This window comes from Manis pentadactyla, chromosome 4 (assembly GCF_030020395.1).
Source record: "Manis pentadactyla isolate mManPen7 chromosome 4, mManPen7.hap1, whole genome shotgun sequence".
NCBI classification, from domain to species: domain Eukaryota; kingdom Metazoa; phylum Chordata; class Mammalia; order Pholidota; family Manidae; genus Manis; species Manis pentadactyla.
The window spans coordinates 170,463,166-170,480,826 of NC_080022.1; the positions used below are offsets into that span (position 1 = coordinate 170,463,166).

The 17,661-nt window shown below is 56.6% G+C and overlaps 2 protein-coding genes across 8 annotated transcripts in view; both read right to left on the reverse strand.

Moving 5' to 3' along the window:
• ZNF385C (zinc finger protein 385C) overlaps positions 1-17,661 on the reverse strand; it is a 49,416-nt gene that overhangs the window by 8,291 nt on the left and 23,464 nt on the right. The gene's annotated exons all lie outside the window — the stretch shown is intronic.
• C4H17orf113 (chromosome 4 C17orf113 homolog) lies at positions 369-8,756 on the reverse strand. The gene is made up of 3 exons (XM_036883272.2): positions 8,708-8,756; positions 3,858-4,591; positions 369-2,868 (listed from the first exon to the last, which is right to left on the reverse strand). Exons 2-3 carry the CDS (start codon positions 4,398-4,400, stop codon positions 1,384-1,386), a joined length of 2,028 nt encoding a protein of 675 aa, XP_036739167.2. The 5' UTR covers positions 4,401-4,591; positions 8,708-8,756; the 3' UTR covers positions 369-1,383.

The window sequence follows — 17,661 nt, forward strand, 5'->3', positions numbered from 1 at the left end:
GGGAGGCATAGGTCTCTCAACTACCTCTGCAGCCAGAAAAAGAGGCTGATGGGCTTCTTGGGTGTCAAGCCAGGGCAGAAACTCCTTTCTCCTACACAAAATAGCACTAGCCAAGCCCAGGGCCATTATAGCCCATTTCTGTGCCTCTCTTCCCCACAACTGGGGAAGCAGAAACAGGGAGTCCACAGTGTGAGGTTCCCAGCCCAGGATGACCCTCCTGCCCCTATAGAGGCAGCATAAAAGCCCAAATGAACCCCAAAGAGGGGAGTCAGGCCAAGGGACAGGAGAGAGGAGTCTGGCTGGGCCCCTGGCACACACACCACCATGAAGACTGCACATTGCACTGGGTTTCCACTTTATTGCAAATTAAACCCAAGCCCAGGAGGCCTGGAGAAAGGCCAGCCCCCTCCCCTCTCACTAACTACCCCTTTCAGTTCCCACATCATTCACAGCAAGGCTGTCAGAACAGATGGGAAACCCACTGGAATCTGAAGGGCTGTGCTCCCAGCTCTGGTGAGGCCGCAAGTGCTTCCCCCAGCAGTAAAAAGCCCTCCAATATCCCTGGGTCAGGCCTGAGGCTGATACTCAAGAGTTGGCCAGTCCAGCACTGTGACTTTTTAGTCTTTGGTCTTAAAGGTCTGAGGCCAGGGCATGGGAAGGCTAGGAATTTGGTGAGCAACCAGACTTTGAGGAAGAAAAGAATTAGAAATAAATCCAGTCCATTTGGGACTTTCTTGGACCTTGTTGCAAAACCAAAAGAAGTCCTTTTAGATTTTGTGTGTGTGTGTGTGTGTAACAGTATGACAGATGGGACAGATTCATTTTACATGTATACATGTATATGTCTATATACAAAGCCAAAATACAGAAAAGCCTCAGGCAGCCTATTGGTGAGGAGGGGAGGGAGGACACCACTACCTTCCTTGAACTGTAATCTTATGGACAGGGAGGGTCCTGTGCTGTGTGTCAAAAACACAAGGACAGTCATCTATTCCCCAGTCTTACTGAAGAGGTGCTGCTCAGAGCGGAGCTACAACCAGTCAAGGCCCCATTCTCCTTTCCCTCGGCCCACAGTTCCCAAGACCCAGTCCTCCTCCCTCCATCCAAGACTCCTCACCTTTCCTAGGGCCTAAACTGGGCTGAGTCTAGAGGGAAAAGGTTGAGTTACTCCTCAGGTCAGGAATGACATTTAGACCCCAGCATCTCTGCACACTCTCAAGGGCCTCCCTTGACCCAGCGCCTCCTCCACAGCCGAGGGGAGGAAGCATGGGCAGGTGGGTGGGAGGCCCGTTAGTAGGCCATCTGGGTGAACCCCGGGCAAGTCTGGCTTGGCCCTGAGGGTGCCCCGGGCCCCAGGCTAGCTGAGCGGAGAGGAGGCCACCCTCACGTGAGCTGCGACCCCAGGAGCGCCTCCCCCCACCCACTCTCTAAGAACTCCACTGCCAGCGCAAAGTCAAACTCGTGCAGTGGGGGCCCATCCACGGCGATCTTCACCGCCGGGTCGCCCCGGCCTTCCCCAGCCCCGCTCTGCCTCGACCACCGCAGCTCCCGGCTGCGGCCGACCTTGTCCAGGACCCTAGAGCCCGCGGGCAGCGCCAAGGCCAGGGCGGCGAGGGCGGCGAAGTCGGGGAAGAGCTCGTGCAGCTCGGAGCGCGCACAGGCCAGCTTGGTGCACAGGGCCCGTGGGCCCAGCCGCCCGAGGCTGCACACCACGCGCTTGAAGAGCGCGAAGTCGCCCAGCGCCCGCTGGCGCACCACGGCGGGAGCGAAGGTGCGCAGCAGGACGCGCAGCGCTCCCTCGCTGTGCACGCCCAGTTCCTCTGGTGCCTGCGGGTAGCGGCGGGGGTCGAAAATCGCTGCGAATGCGGCCACGGCGTCCAGCGAGGGCCCGGGGTAGGAGTCCTGCAGTCCCCTCCGCATGGAGTCCAGGAGGGTCCCCCGCAGCTGCTCCAAGCTCCTGACCGCAGTCTCTGAGTAGCCAACCAGCTCCACGCCGCGGTAGGTGCAACGCCCACCGCCCAAGCTCAGGCTGGAGGACTCCAGTTCCTGCAGGAAGCCCCGGAGGCGCGTCCCGCCTGAGCGGCGCTGCGCTTGGAGGGAGGCTGCGGCTGCCATCACCAGAGGCTGCAGCAGGGCCAAGTCGGGTTCTTCTGGCTGCAGGACAAGGGCAAGCTTCTGCACGGAGGGCAGAATGTCCAACAGCAGGTGGGTGAAGGCCACGAAGGTGAACTGGCGCAGGGCAAGGGCCAGTGCCCTAGCTGTAGGGGAGGCTGGGGCAGAGGACTCCAGTGTGGGCACCAGGCAAGGCCAAGCCTCAGCCACTGCTTCCACTATAGGCAGCAGGGAGGCCCAGGGTACTGGCCGTGGTCCTGCCAAGTCAATAGCTGCAAAGTCCAGGGCTGCCCGGAGCTCAGGGACCATGTGGGAACTGGGGCCACTGTGGAGGCGGAATAGGGCATCCAGGACACTTTCATATTCACCTAGGTAGGCTGGGGGCTCAGGATCTGTCCTGCCAGGGAGGCAGTGTAGCTCAGTGAGCAGGGGACAGGTAGCCCGGAGCTGCAGGCCCACACTCCCCAGGCGGTCACTGGGGAGGCTTGAGCTGAGCCAGGCCAGCTTGCATGCAGACACGCCGAAGGCCTGCAGGATGTCCAGGAGTTGGCCAGCGGTGACCTCGCCCTCCTGAAGCTCCACACTGCCTAGGAAGGTGGTGGCAGGCTGGCCATCACAGGGGGACACCGAAGTGACAAACAAGGCCAAACTGTGGGACTCAGGCCAGTCCCTGGTCTCATCCAACACCAGCCCCACATATGGGGATGCCTTCAGGCGCTGGCAGGCCTCTGTGTGCAAGACACTGGCAATGGCCACCTGGGACAGCCGGGGAGAGAAAGGGAGGGAGGACAGAGTTAGGCTTGCCCTGAGAAGGGAATGCAGGGAGTACCAGGTGACAGAAAGGGCACAGGCCTTGGAGTCAAACAGACTTAGGGACTAATCCTAGATTTGCTACTTACTGGCTATGTGACTGTGGGCAAGTCATTTCACCTCTCTGAGCCTCAGTTTTCTCGGCTCTAAACTAAGGATAATACCTGCCCCCAATCTCCCCAAAAGGTTGTTGTGAATTACAAATGTAATTTTTTGTTGTTGTGCTTATAAATGTAAAAATGTTTTATGAACCATAAAGATCCTGCAGCACTGTATGCATGTTCATGTTTCTACATCATCGCCCCCTTCTGCCTGATTCCTGGGGGTCTCCCTCCAGTCTGCTGCTCAAGGATTAACTGATAGACACATTCACTCCCAACTCCCGACCAGTTACACAGGGCCCTGCTGTGTGCTGTCTGTCATCTCTCTGTAGGATGATATCCAACTCTCCCACCCCTGCCCCCCAGGACTCACACAGTTAGTAGCTAGGACAGAGCTGCAACTTGTATGTCCCCTGAGAGCACAGAGATCTAGCTTTTCAGTAGAAGTCACAAATCTACATTTTTATATGTAACTTCTCAAGTTTTTTAACTTGGAAACTAGTTTTTCAAAAACACTGTGAAAATCAACCAAACACATCTGTGGCTCAATCAACACCCCAGGCCACCAGTTTGCAAACTTTGGCCTAGGTCATGAGGGGAATACCCCTGGTGCCCTCAAAGATGGGGCCTGATCTGGCCTTTTCACTGTTGTGCCCCCAGCAGCTGGCCCAGGGCCTGGCACACAGTACACCCTCAGGGAAGGTTCTGATGGGTGAAAGTATGTATGAAGTGTTCTGGCTGCTGCCCCAGGGGCTTGGAATGCTGGTGTTGTGCCCAGATGGCTCAATGTCCTCCCTCCTCAACCCTTCCCCCATCCCTCTGGCTGCCACCCACCTGCATGTCCCTCACCCTCCTGGGGCTGTAGTAATCACCATGCTCTGTGCCCAGCAGCGCCTGGCACAGGTTGAACCTCTGCAGCTCAAGCAGGGCTGAGCAGCGGTCATCGGGCACGTCCTCCTTGGCCATGCAGTACACCGTGGTCAGCACAGCCACTTTGGCCGGGTCCACCTCCACTTTGATGCCCCTGGAGGTAGGGGAGGTTGCCAGGTCCGGGTGGGCCCCTCCTCCCTCGGCTTGGCCCTCCAAAATGGGCTGGCCCCGGTTGACTGCCAGAGCCTGGCGGTGGGCCCCTGAGGTCACGTGACGCAGCAGGGCGTGGCGCTGGAAGTTGTCGGTGCCCACGGTGAAGGCGTTCTCAGCTTTGCCATGCTTGTTCCGCACCAGGGCCTGGCGGCACTCGAGACAAAACATCAGCTTCCGCTCGCAGTCAAAGTCCAGCCAGGGAAACTCCTCCTTCCAGCGCTCATTGAAATAGCGCTTGCATTTCTTGTTGGAGTTGGAGGCCTCTCCAGCTGGCTTCTTTCCCGGGGGCACCATTCCTGTTTGAGGGGCAGGGTGCCCCCAAACCCCACACCAACGATCTGGCCCTCCAGCTCCCCCACTACTGAGGCACCTCCCTGGACAGTGGGAGTTAGTGGGGATGCAGGAGGGGGGAAGCCCGCCAGGCTAATGGGGACCATCCATCTAACTTAGCCAGGGAAGTTTATTCCTGCTCCACTGGTGGGAGACTGGAGATGAAAGAGATAAGGGAGAGGTGTTAGAGGGTCCACCCTGGGTTCACACTGCCCACAGAGCACTCTTCAGCCTAGGGGTGGATTGGACCTAAAGGACAAGGGCTACTAGGAGTGGGCAGGGTCATGCAAAGGGCCATGCATGGAATGTTATCCAAAGTGGGGGAGGTACAGGGTCCCCAGCCCCCTCTGAGGGTCTCCCGTTCAGGACATGGCAGTGATTAGCTTTGACTGTTGAGAACTCAGAGCTAGAAAGATGGGCACCATCTATGCAACCACATTTTACAGGGGCAGGGGGAGTTGGGGACTGAGTCCCAGAGACAGCCAAGGGTTCTCGGGGTAAATGAATAATTCATGGCTGGGCCAGGACTAAAACTCAGACCTCCTGACTCCTCCCCCCAAGAACAACAGGTCCCTCCAAGTCACTTATTTCACCAGAATGAAGTTAGCACGAAGCTGAGTTCCTGGAGCCACAGTATGGAGGAATGGGATTTGTTTGCTGTGGAGCTCTCTTCCCTAAACATGCACATGAGCACACTCACATGCACACATGTGCGTGTACACACACACCAGAAGTGTGGTTTGGGGAAGGATAGCCCAGAAGTGGGGCTACCCTGGGGGCTGGCCCCAGACTGAAGGCAATTCACTGGTTGCCTCTGCCCCCCTCACTCTGCCACCACCCCTGGCACAAGACCGGGATGAACAGTTCAGGATCAGAAGGCCATGTCCAGCCACTGGGCCGGATCAGCCCACTACCTCCTCATTATCTCTCAAACCTGGTGCCTTTCTCCATGCCTACTGATAACAACAGTGGTATCATTTATTAAGTGTGAACTGAGTCAGGCCCTGTACTATAAGGGCTTTGCAGTGACACCATGAGAAGACCAAGATGCCCTTCACAAGTACTCTCTGAGGCTGTCACCACCTCATTTTGAAGAGGAGGAAACCAAGTGGCTTGGGCACTTTAAGTGACTTGCCCAAGGCTCCAGAAGCAGTAAGTGGCTGAGGTAGAATTAGAAACCAAGTCTTCCTGACTGCAAAGGCCACACTGAGCCCCCAGCCTGCACCATCTCACCTGGATTGTGATCTGCCCCTGCCTCTGCAGTCATCCCCCCAAATGTGTCCTCATGCAGCATCCAGGGCACAAGTTCACAACTGACCCAACTCCATCACTCCCTTGCTTGCCCCTCTTCAGTGGTGTCCTCTGCCTGTTTACACACCTCACCATGAGCCAGCGGGCCTCCCCCAAGCCTCTCACCTCTCCTGCCTCCTTGGCCAACTCCAAAGGCTCACCCTCCCTGCCCTCCCACACTCAGCTGTTACTTTTGCTCCTGCTTTCATCCTCTGTGCCGGAAATTCCCTATCCCTCCCCTTTCCCTGGCTCAGTCCCATTCATTCCTGGTCAGCAGCTCAGGCATCCTCTTGTCACCTTCCCCACAACCTGAGCTGGTACCTGTCCTCTAGTCTCACCATTCTCTTGCATGGGTCTTGGTAATACAATATGGTGAACTCAGGGAGTGTCAGTGTATCTCTGCACTTGGTTCCTGGAACGCCAAGGTCATGTTCGTTCATTTTCAGATCTCTAAGTCCCTGTACAGGGCTGAGCATGCAGATGCCTCTCAGCAAAAGTCAGTTGTTTAAAAGAATGCAAGGATTTATTTTGGCTACATAAAGAACTTCCTGTTTCTATGGCTGTTGGTTAGATGATTCTAGGCTCTGAGAAAGCAGCGACTCTCTTGTTCATCTGATATACCCAGCACACTGCCTGGAACTTGGCACTTAGTAGTGAATAAAACAAGGGCAGATGAGTAGAATTCCAGGGGTAAGGAAAGGTGCTCCGTTTTGTCAAATACAGGTGAAACTCTTGTTCCTCTTCCTCTAGACCCTGAAGGGCATTTGGTATCGCTCACCACACCCTCCTTGAAACGCTTTTCTCTTGGCTTCTAAGACACCACACGCCCTGGTTTTCCCTCCCTATCATCAGCCACTGCTTAGGCTCTGATGTCATCTCCTCTTCCTCCCTAACCTAAAACTGTCCAAAGAGGTCAGAACCTTCTCTGATGGCCACTCTGAAATATACAACCGCAGCCTGGGTCACTCTTTGGCACCACACCTCTCCATCCGACCACCATCCTGGCTTATCTAAGCGGAGCTCTCAATCTGGGCCTATAAAATAGCTCCTCTCGTAGTCGTCCCCAGCTCAGGAAATGGCCTGTTCTACCCAAGCACTCTGGCCAGAAACCTGCCCCTCCAGCCCCTGCTCTCTTCCACATCCAGGACCCAGCCCACCCACAGGTCTGCCGATTCCACCTCCACAGTCTGCCCTGAACGGATCCCCTCTCTCCATGCTGCTGTTACTGTCCTCATCCAGGCCACCTTCATCTCTTGCCTGGACTATGGCAATCACTTCCTGACTGCATTCTGGGCCTCCACTCTTACCTCTCTCTGAGCCATTCAGACCCCCAGCAGCAGAGGGGGCTTTTTAAAATACACTGTTTAAATCCCTCCATGACTGCCTGATGCTCTGAGGTCAGCACCAGAATCCCTTTTGAGGTCTGTCAAATGCCCAGGTGTTGGCCACCTTTCTGCAGGCCACCTGTGCCTCTGTCCAGAGTACACGGTTCTCATCCCCAGAGCTTTTGCACGTGCTGTGCCTGCTTCCAGAATATTCCCACCCTCCGGTTCAACACTGTGCGTATTCCACTTGCCCTCTGGTCTTAGCTTAACCAGACCCTCATCTGGGAAGACTTCTCTAACCCTTCCCAGGAAGTCCCCTTCTTTTCTGTCACTATACCTTCCCTTGTACTCCCCATTGCAAATCACTTTTTTCTGTACAGTTCTATTGCTTAGCACTCTCTCTCTCTCATGCAGGCTCCCTGAGGGCAGGAAAGGTAGCTAACTTTTTCATGTCTGAACCCCGGAGAAAGGAACACTTCCTGGCACCCAGCAGGTGCTCCACAGAACTTGGGGAGTGAATGAGTGACCCTCTAGATCTCAGGCAGACAAAGCAATAGGATGGGCTGTGGGCACCTGCTGGGTGGCTAAAACAGCTGCCTTTGACCTCCTTTCCTTTCAAGAGCCCATGATTCTGTGACCTTGTCCAGTCCACCACCCAAAGGCTCTTAGAATGGGGACGAAGTACAAGTCCAGGATGATACCCTTTGGGAAGTTTGTCAGATCCTTTTGTACCTAGAAGCTAGCTATCCTGCCCCACTCTGTGGAAGGACGAAATTACTCCGGGACCTAGAGTGTTTCTGAGAAAAGAACAAAAGAGTAGATAGGGAGGAGGCATGGAAAGAAGGAGATTCTGCAACTACACTATCTGATAGAGGAGCCACCAGCCACATGTGGACATTTAAAATGAATCAGAATTCACTAATTCACTAACAATTGAAAATTCAGTTCCTCAGTCACACCGGCCGCATTTCAAGTTCTCAAAAGTCACGTGTGGCTAGTGGCTATTGTATTAGACGGCCCAGATACACATCCCAGAAAGTTCTACTGGACAGCGCTGGTCTAAAAATACTAGTCAATAACTACTGACATTCCTCTATTTCAACCTGAGGGGACCAGGCTGGGTGGGGTGGGATGTACACATACAAAACGTGACTAGGTGGCCAAGGATGACCAGGAGGGTGTACCTGCCAGACCCAGGTCCCTCACACCTCTCCACACCTTGGCAAGCTGATGGGGCTCCAGAGGTGATTGTGTGTGGTCGGCGGTCCCCACTCGAGCCAGGCAAGTAAGCCTCAAACAGTGTTTACTTGGCCCCTGCATGGTGGTCAGCAGTCTGGTCCCCAGGCTTCTTGGGGCCCCTTCCTTGAAGGACCCCCCTAAAGAGAAGTCCAGGCTCCCGGCAGAGGAGGGGCAGGGCGCCCGCTCGCTGGCAGCCCATCTGAGGTTGGGGCCGCCTGCACGCGGGGCCCACCCTCCCGGGGTCGGATCGCCCAGGGCAGGGGAACTTCCTCTGGGGGCGCGTGATGGAGGAGCCCTCGGCTGGGCCCCACAGGGGGTCCGGGTTCCGCCCACCCTTCTGGCCCCAGGGCCCCAGCCCGGAAGCTCCGGGAGGGGGCGCCCCGCCCGGCCGGCCCCCGCCCGCCCGCACACACTCACGGAGCCACGGGAGCCACCATCTTGCGCGGTGGACGCTCTGGCCGCGGTCTCCTCGGGCTCCACTGAGCGACAGCAGCCACTAGCGGTAACCGGGGCGAAGAGGCGCCAGCGCCGGTGCGGGCCGGGGTCGCGGGCCGGCCGGCGGCGCCCCCGGGGCTCTCGCGGCCGCGCCCACCTGCCGCCACTCCCGTCCCACCCGCGCTGAGCCCGGCGCCACCCTCAGCCTCCCGCGCTGCGTGCGCCACAGCAGGAGCTACTGAGGTTAGACCGCAGGACGGATGCTCCCCGCGAGCGGAGGGACAGTCATTCGTTCATCACCTGCACCGTCGGTTCCTAGAGGAGCTAGCAAGTGAGAGCTCACAGGTGAGAGCACCCAGGGCGAGCGCTAAGGAGGCTGCATCCCAGCGAGTGCTCCGAGTTCCGAACAACATGCTTTGGGATCACAACCAAAGGTGAGCTGAAGGTCCGCAAGGAGAGTCAGTTAGGTTTCAGAGCAGGATAGAGGAGGTTTTTGCCAGGGGAAGGGCCTTCCAGGCGGCAGGACTGGCAGAGCGACCATGGGAAAGGTGAAAGTGCCATGCAGGTTCACAAAGGTCAGGGCAGAGTGGATGTAAGGAGGGCCGCGGGCAGTGCCTGCTGCTGGAAGGCTTTGCAGTGAATGCTGGGGATTTTGAGCCTCTAGCCTGGTGGGGAGACTCAGGAGGTGTTTGAGCTGGGAGCTCAATGCTTGAATCGAATGAATTATCTGTAATGGGGGTGCCAGAGAAAGGGGGCAGGACTGACCTCTTCCTAGAACTCTCAGGTGCACAGGAGACCCTGACCTGTGTGGGGTCCCGGGAGAGGGGAAGAAAGGACGTGGGTTACTTGCAGGATTGTGAGGCTGGGGCAAGCCAACCCTCCCAGACCCAGGGTCCACAGGCAGCACAGCCCCAGTTACAACGAACTCTGAGGCATGGGTCTGGACACTTAGCTGTGAGCCTCAGTTCCCTCATCTGTGAAGCGGGAATTACAGCTGGGTGAAGAGGAAAGGGCAGGACAGGAATGGGTCTGACGACCAAATGAGGAGCTGAGTGTGGCAGCCATTTGAAGAGCGGGAGCAGGGGCACTTAGTGACCCAGTTTCCTCTTACGGTCGGGACAAAGTCACCCAGAAATGCCTTCTAGCCCCCTCACAACTGGGTACACTCCTCTCCCACACAAGGCCTCGGGCACGTGTTGATTGGAGGCTGGGGCCTCTCCCATGGCTTCCTCCACCAGCACTCGTCACACAGCACTGCTCTGCGCCACCCACTCTCTGCCTCTGACACTCACCACGAACCTTGGTCCCCGGGGCCACTGGGATGATGCAGGAGTCATGGCACGTGTGCACACACGTGCGACTGCCTGGTTTGTGGGTATACTCAAATGAAGGGAGACATTGCAGCACCCACACCTGCCCCAGGATGACACCACCAGCTGCGCAGGTCTAAAATTCTGCACCCACAGAAAGGTCAGGTGTGTGTGTGTCCTTGCTGATGGCATTTTGCAGAACAGCCCTGACAGTGTCTCGGAGCAGTCCTTCCCCAATGCTGGCCAGGGGTCCACAGCTGGGACCCGCAGCTCCTTGGGCAGCTGCCTCAAGAGTGGATTGTTGCTCTGGTAAAACATGAACAAACCAGCCTGAGTGGTAGAGAAGAGGCCACCCCCAGGAGTCCAGCTGAGGCTGGGGCAAGGGACAGAGCATGTGTCGCATGAAACAACATCACCCTGGCTGCCACCCAAGGGACGGAATCTAGGGAAACCATACCCTGCTGTTTTGCCATCACTGGGAAAGTCACACACAGAAGAGCAAAGGGCATACACCCTGAGGTCCATAGGCACCCGCACAGATGGCAACAGGCACAGACTCCAAGGCATACGATTATACACATCTCCCCAGGATGAGACCATCTGCACACACTGATGGGTGCACATATGGAAGTGGTGCCCATGCAGAGACAGTTGCCCATGCTGGCTGAGGGGCAAGGGCGGGCACAGAGGCCACGCACAAGCACGCACGTACACACAGACAGGCAAGACCAACAAGAAAACACTCAGATCACATGTAGCCAGAGGGACAGACACAGAAAGACACACAGATCCCAACAGAGGCATATACAGACAAAACAACAGGCCTGCAGCAGCACACACCATCACGAGGAGGGCTGCATTCAGACACATTTACCCAGAGATAGGTGCACATACACCACCCTTACAAAATGAAATGCACCAGACACACACACAAATTCATGTAGCCAAACCCTGAGTCTCTCTTTCCCCCCACAAGACGTAGGGCCTTCCCAAGGCAAATACACACATCTCAAAGAGTAAAGGGGTTGTTTCTATCACAGATAAAACCAAACTCTGTGAAGAAAATGGGAGTCCACGAAGGGGAGAGAGCCAAAGGCAGGGAAGGGAAGTGGAGATTGAACCAAACCACGAGGGTGCCCACTTGACCTAGGACCAGGGTTCCCACCACGGCCTGGGGGCCTCCCACATTCCCCAGAGCCCCCAGCCAGCCAGCACCCGGAATGTACTGATATTCTGCATCCCCCTCCCCATGACAGAGGGACACCCCCCAAGCCCAGCACAAGGAGAACGTTGCCCCAGCCACACAGCCTCCAGGTCCTTGCCCCCATGGAAGGAGTTCCCAGAAATACCCCTGAGAGGGTAACGGTTGTCTCCTTCAAAGAGCGCCAGGCAACCTCTGTGTGGAGAGGTGAGCCAGGAGACAGTGAATGAAGGGGAGGGGCATCGGAGTGACCCCAGCTCAGTGGCTGGATGTCAGGTAGGAGCCACCCAGGTTTCTGCCTGTCTCCCTCTGTCTGCCTCTCTCCCTCCCTCTGCTGCATTAGTAACCCCCTCTTCGGCACCCACCACCACCCCTTGGAGGCTCAGGCAGCCCCTTAGAGCAGCTGAAGGTACGATTTGATACAGGGAACATCTGACACAGGCTCCCTAGATGCACATCCACCCCAAAGTGCAGTAGGCCTCACCCCTGCGGAGTGCACCTCTAGCTTCCCCACCGTGCCTGCCACCTCCACCCCCATCCTTGTTCCCAGCCACAGTGGGGCTCCCCTGCCCAGCCCCGGACCTGGGAAAAGGTACCAAGAATCAGCTGGTTACCGGAGTCTCTGGACAGACAACTTTAGTGGGGGCCAACAATAGCGGAAAAAGGGTAGGGCTGGGGAGAGGAGAGAGGCCCGCTTGTCTCAATGCCCCCTCCCCGCCCCTGGCTCAGGTGTCCTCAGCACTCACCCAAGAGCATTCTCTGCCTTTGGAGGCACCGCTGAGTGCAGAGTGAGGAGCAAATGAAACCCAGCCAGAGAGTGACAGAGGGAAGGGGTGGGGGATGTGAGGGACAGGAGGGGAGGGAGGAGGGAGGGACTCTTGCTCCTGCCTGGGAAGCAGTGGTTGCTGGGCCCTGTCTCCCCTTGCCAGGAAGGAGCTGCCTTTTCCCTTGAGTTTCCTGCATCCCAACCCTGGGCAGGTGGAAAGACCAGGACACTTTCTTCACCAAGGGTAGTAGAAGAGGGGACCATAGCAGAGACTAGGGATGGGGGAGGGCATCAGGGGGCTTCCACTCCCCTGACATCCACACACTCCCTGCCTAGCGCCTCTGTTACTGGAGCGGAGAGTTCCACAGAGACCTCCGGGAAGGAGGTGCTGCCAGAAAGTTCTTGCTGCTGAACTTTGAAGCACTGCTTCAGGGCTTGCTGCTGAAAGAGCCCCGTTCTCCTGTCCACACTTACTCATCCTCTGCCCATCATCCCCTTATATTTCCCTCTTAGGGGAAACAGGCTTGGAGGGGTGCAACAGCATTAACCACGGTGGTGGGTGAGGGAGCCCAGGCTTGCCCCTCGTAGTCCAGTACTTGGGCTGGGGACCTGCTACCTGGGTCATGCCAGAAAGGGGGCGTGGTCATCTGATCGGCTAGAGCTCCTGACACCCCTCCGCTGTCCATGCTCCTTTCCTACCCCTTTCTGTCTCCTCCATTTACTCAAGTCCCCCTCCTCTTCCTGAAAACTGGCTGCTCTCTACTCACCTGAGCACCTGGTGACTGGGAGGGGGTGCAGTGGGGGAGAGGAGACAGCCAACCCACAGCTGGACGGGGTCTCACATTCCAAGCCTGGGTCCCCGCACTAGCCCCCCACACCCTCAGCATCCTGTCTCCAGCAGACAATAACCTGTAATCTCTGAGCGGCCAGTACCCCAGTCCAGCCTGCCGGCAGCAAAGGTCTGGGGAGGGGTCGGCAGCAGCTCCTGAGAACAGGTTTGTTAGGAAGAGGCTCTGGGGGGCAGGACTTGCTGGCATGGGGGGAGGAAGGAAACTCAAGCCCAGAGCTAATGAACCCACTCAGACACAGACGGAGTTTTGTCCTCTTTGGGGCAGAGAGCAGAGCTAAGCCCCCTAATTCACTGCCCAGATGGCCCTGCCTTTCCTGGTGGTCCCTGAGTGGAGGAGGATGCTGATGGGCAGGTTTACACCTGGGGGAGGGGGGCTGATGGCTGTCCTGGGAGAGGGAGGGGCACTCCTGTCACCTGCCACTGATGGAGAAGAGCAGCCGGAGGCACTGGTTGGACTACAAGAACATCTCCTGGCCCTGGGGGAGCACAGTACTCTGAAACATGCCCCCAAAGGCCTCAGGATAGGATGGGGGGCACAGAGGGGAAACCAGCAACCAGGGAGACACTGCAGTGATGGGGGGACAGGCTGGAAGGCTTCCAGGGCCTCCTGATGGGACTGAAATTAATCCATCTGTGGGGAGGGGTGAGGAGCTCACCAAGCCAGTGACTCAGGCATGACCTGAGCTCAAGGTCTTTGAACTCTGGGGCTCATAATGCAGCCAGAGGCTCTGCAGTCCAAGACTTGGAGAGGAGCTGAGGGACCGATTAGAACAGGAGCTAGGGGAGGTATGAGGCCCCGAGCACAGGACAGCCTCCACCTGCCACTCTGATCCCTCCCCACCCACAGAAGCACAGGAATGTCTGGTGCAGCCCCAGCTGTCTTTGCCCTGAAATCCATTATGGTCTCATTACATCTCTGTTTTCCTGTCCCCTTCGTGTCTTCCCTGCACTCCCCACCCAAGGCCCCTTGGGCCATTTCTATAAGCCAGAGCTTAAGGCATTTCCAAAATCCCCTTCTAGGCTCTAGTGCCAGGTTGCAATGGATGTTGGTGGTTGGGAGTGGGCACTGAATTGGATGGCTGGATCAGTCCTGCCAGGAGATAGAGGGAGGGACCAATTGATTTTAGGGGCCAGCCCAGAAAGAGTGGGAAATGGCTGGCATCTCCCCATTTTTCACTTGAGGACATGAAGACACAGAGCATAGAGGCCGTGGGTCCTGTCTTGTGAAATCGGTCTGTTCTGGGAGCCAGCGCCTTCTGAGGGCCATGCCTCCTGGGCCATCCTCCTGCTAAAACACTGCAGGCTCAGTCTCTCTTAATATATGTTTTCTCCTTAACAGCAAGTGGAGGAGGGCAGGTGAGATCAGATACACTGGGATCTGAACTCAGCTGTGTAGCCTTGGGTGTGAGCTCCAGTATACCAGTTTGTAAAGTGAAGACCGAAAGCTATCGGCTGTGCCTGCGAAGCCTGGGTGAGGAGGGAATGCCGTGCTGCATGACAAGTGCTTTGCTAAGAGTTTAGCTCCTACACAGATGCTCAGCTTGGCACTAGGGGTAGGTCACAGCTCCTTGCTTGGGTGTCCCCTGTGCCCTGCGCTGGCCCAGCATTCATACTGGAGGTTGGAGTTAGGAGGGTTGAGCCAGCAAATATTTCTCTCTGCAGATGTTCAAGAACTACCTAAAATTGTTTAGGGTCGTGTGTGTGTGTGTGTGTGTGTGTGATGGTCAATAGGGTCATTGAGTTCAGCCTTACTGGGGTGGGGGTTTCTGGTGCCTACACCCTGTGGAAGGGCCGAGGGGGTGAAAGATGTCTCCAGACTTCCTGAAGAATGAAAGGGCCTATTGTGTGGGAGGCAATGGGGAGGGTGGGCAGGGGAGTTTAGGACATACCTGGAGGAGGAAGTGTGGGGTACCTGCTGTTTCCCCATCCCATGTCCCCTCCCAGGTGGTCCTGGTGCCCTCCAGGCTAGGAGCTGGGTGTGGTTGGGTAAGGAGGTGTTGGGAGGGAGCTCAGAGAGGGAAGAGCCTCCCCGAACCCCTCCTATGGATTGATGGCCTCAGGGACAGGAGCAGAAGAGGGTCGCACCTCACTGCCTGTGACAGCCTGTCACTGTGTAAGCTGCCAGCCCCACAGACCCCTAATCAAAGTGACAGTTCCAGGAGGCCTCCCAGAGTGGGAGCCACGAAGGGGCGTGGCTGGGCTGCCCCAGCCCCATGCCCTCAGCATCCTCCTAGCCGCCAGAGGATGGAAACCTCAGTGTCTGGGAAGAAAGTGTGTTAAGGGCTCCTCACAATTGCCTCAAGCCTCCTGGAAGTAGGAAGTGCTCTCCATTTGCAAGGCTGAAGGCCACCCCACTCAGCCCCCCAGAAGGGCTCTCTGCTCCAGCCAGTCCCTCCCATGGGCTGGGAGAAGCCTTCAGCATGGCTGAGGTCCCTCATCCCCGAGCCCCAGCCCAGGGACAATGGCTAGCATCCTCTTGCTGGGGTCTGCTTTTCTATTCCCAGTTCTCAGAGAGCCGAGGAGACGGAACTCCATGGGGGGTCATGGGCTGGAGTAGGCTCAGAGACAGCCAGGCTAATGGAGAACAGATTCTCCAGCTGGAACCCCAGAATTCCAGGCTTCCCAGAAATCTGAGGACCCTTCATCCCTGCCCTGACCTGAGCACAACCCACAATGCCGGGCACTCCTTTTATCAGGCACTGTAAAGGCCTGGCCCATGGCTGTCTCCCTGTCTAGACTGTGAGTGCCCAGAGGAAGGCACCGTGCACTGCTCAGTGCGGAATCCTGGCATCCTGCACAGGGCCTACATAGGACTGGGGGGCAAGGCGGTGGATAAATGGAGGGACGATGAGTTACCAGGTCCCATTTAATAATCTGGGGAGGAATACCAGGCATCATGTCTCCTGGTGACTTGCAAACCTACCCAGTCCTCAGGGGTGAGGACTGTGAAGGGAAGGAAGCCATGTGAGGGGGTCCCCATCCCCTTGGGAAGCCTGTACCTGGCGCTGTGGTCTTCTCTCCTCACACCCCACCTGCTCTCTCTACATTGGCACCGTGGGCGGGGAAGGGGAAGAAGGAAGGGCCACTGCCTGGAAGCAAGGCCTGAAAGGCCGTGTGAGAGGGGGCAGGGCAGGACAAAATCCCCCTCGGGCCACAGGACCGGCCTTCCTGACACAACCGTGCCTCCAGCCCTGCTTCTTGCTTGGCGCCCCCCTTTCTGATAACAGAACTGTCCATCACGTCATTGCCTAAGTTAGACTCATCCTTGGTACCTGCATCCCCCTTGGCCCCCACATCCCATCCTGCCAGTTCTGCTTCAGAAAAGGCCCCAGAATCTATCTCCTCCATCCCACCCCCCTTCCTTCTCATGTACCCCCAAGTCTTGCTCTCCCCGCTGACTGGAGACATCTAAAAACACTAACTACTCCTGCTCTAAACCCTTCAGTGGCACATGTTGCTTTGGGACAAAGGCCAAATGCCCAGCCTGGCCACGAGGCCCACCACACCTGCGTGGCCCCCACTGCTCCTGAGCCTTGGGCCTCGCGGCGTCTGCCCCAGCTGTCTCCCTGCCTGGGATTCCCTTTCCATCTCCAAGATCCACCATCAGTGTCCCGTCTCTGGAGCCTTCCTGACTTCTGTCAATTTACCTCGCCCTCTGACTTCTCAAAGTACCCTGTGCCCACCTCTATGAATCCTGTTATTATCTTGGACAAACTCATCTCCTTGTGAGATATTTGGACAGCTCTTTCGGGATGGGCAAATACGCCACCTTTTAAAAATATGAATTCTCAGATGAATACTGTACATTCTCATTTATATTCAGAATCTAAAAAAGCAGGACTCATAGAAATAGAGTGTAGAATGGTGGTTTCCAGGGGCTGGGGGCTGGGGGTACTAGGGAGACGTTGGTCAAAGGGCACAGGGCACAAACTCCCAGCTATAAGATAAATAAGATCTGGGGGGTCTGATGCACAGCAGGATGACTATAATTAACAATACTGTGTAATATATTTGAAGATAAGAGACTAGATCTTGACTATTATTACCACACACACACACACACACACACAGTCCAGAAACACCCATACAGTCAGATACACTCCAACTCAGATCACACCCTCGAAGTCCAGCCCCAGGTGTTCTGAGGCATTGTTGGTACCGGCCATCAGGACATTCCCTGTCGTTGCTTCTGCAGTGACCACTGCCTACAATGTCCCTTCTCCCCCTGGCCCTTCCCAGGCTCAGCCCTTCCCTGCTCCTTCAGAGGCCTTTCTGGGCGTCCCCAGATATAATTGCCCTTTCTACTTTGTGCCCCTGGTGGTATATCCCATGTGGTACCCACAACACTCATCTGCTCTTTTCAGTCTGTTTCCGAGCAAAGGACAGACTCAGTCTTGGAGTGGGGTGGTGAGGAGTGAGACTGGAATTTATTTGCCAACAGTCCCCAGTGCAGTGGGGGGAGCACAGGAGGTGCCCATGAATATTCACCAAAGAATAGGCAGCCCAGTTCAGGGTCCAGGGTATAGCTGTCTGGCAAAGCTGCCAACCTGGGCTGCAGAGGTTTCCAGCGGCTGCCCCCAAGAACCAGGCAGAACGTCCAGCCCTTCCCACCTCCCATAATGGGCTTCGTTCTGAACCTGTTTCCCCTGCCAGCCAGGAGACTGTCTCTCATTTTCCCCATGGCCCCTATGTGCCTGTCAGCTGGAATCACACTTATGAACGCATTCACCCATTTCCCCCAGAAATCTGCCTCGCAGCCAGCGGTCCCTCAGTGCTTGCAGCCAACCCTCTGCAAAATCACCCCAGCCG

Excerpts from the sequence above, each read along its gene's own strand:
- C4H17orf113 (XM_036883272.2), bottom strand. The coding sequence starts at position 4,400 with ATGGTGCCCCCGGGAAAGAAGCCAGCTGGAGAGGCCTCCAACTCCAAC. Across the intron at positions 2,869-3,857 it reads GGAGGGTGAGGGACATGCAG|GTGGCCATTGCCAGTGTCTT; the intron begins GTGGGTGGCAGC and ends CGGCTGTCCCAG.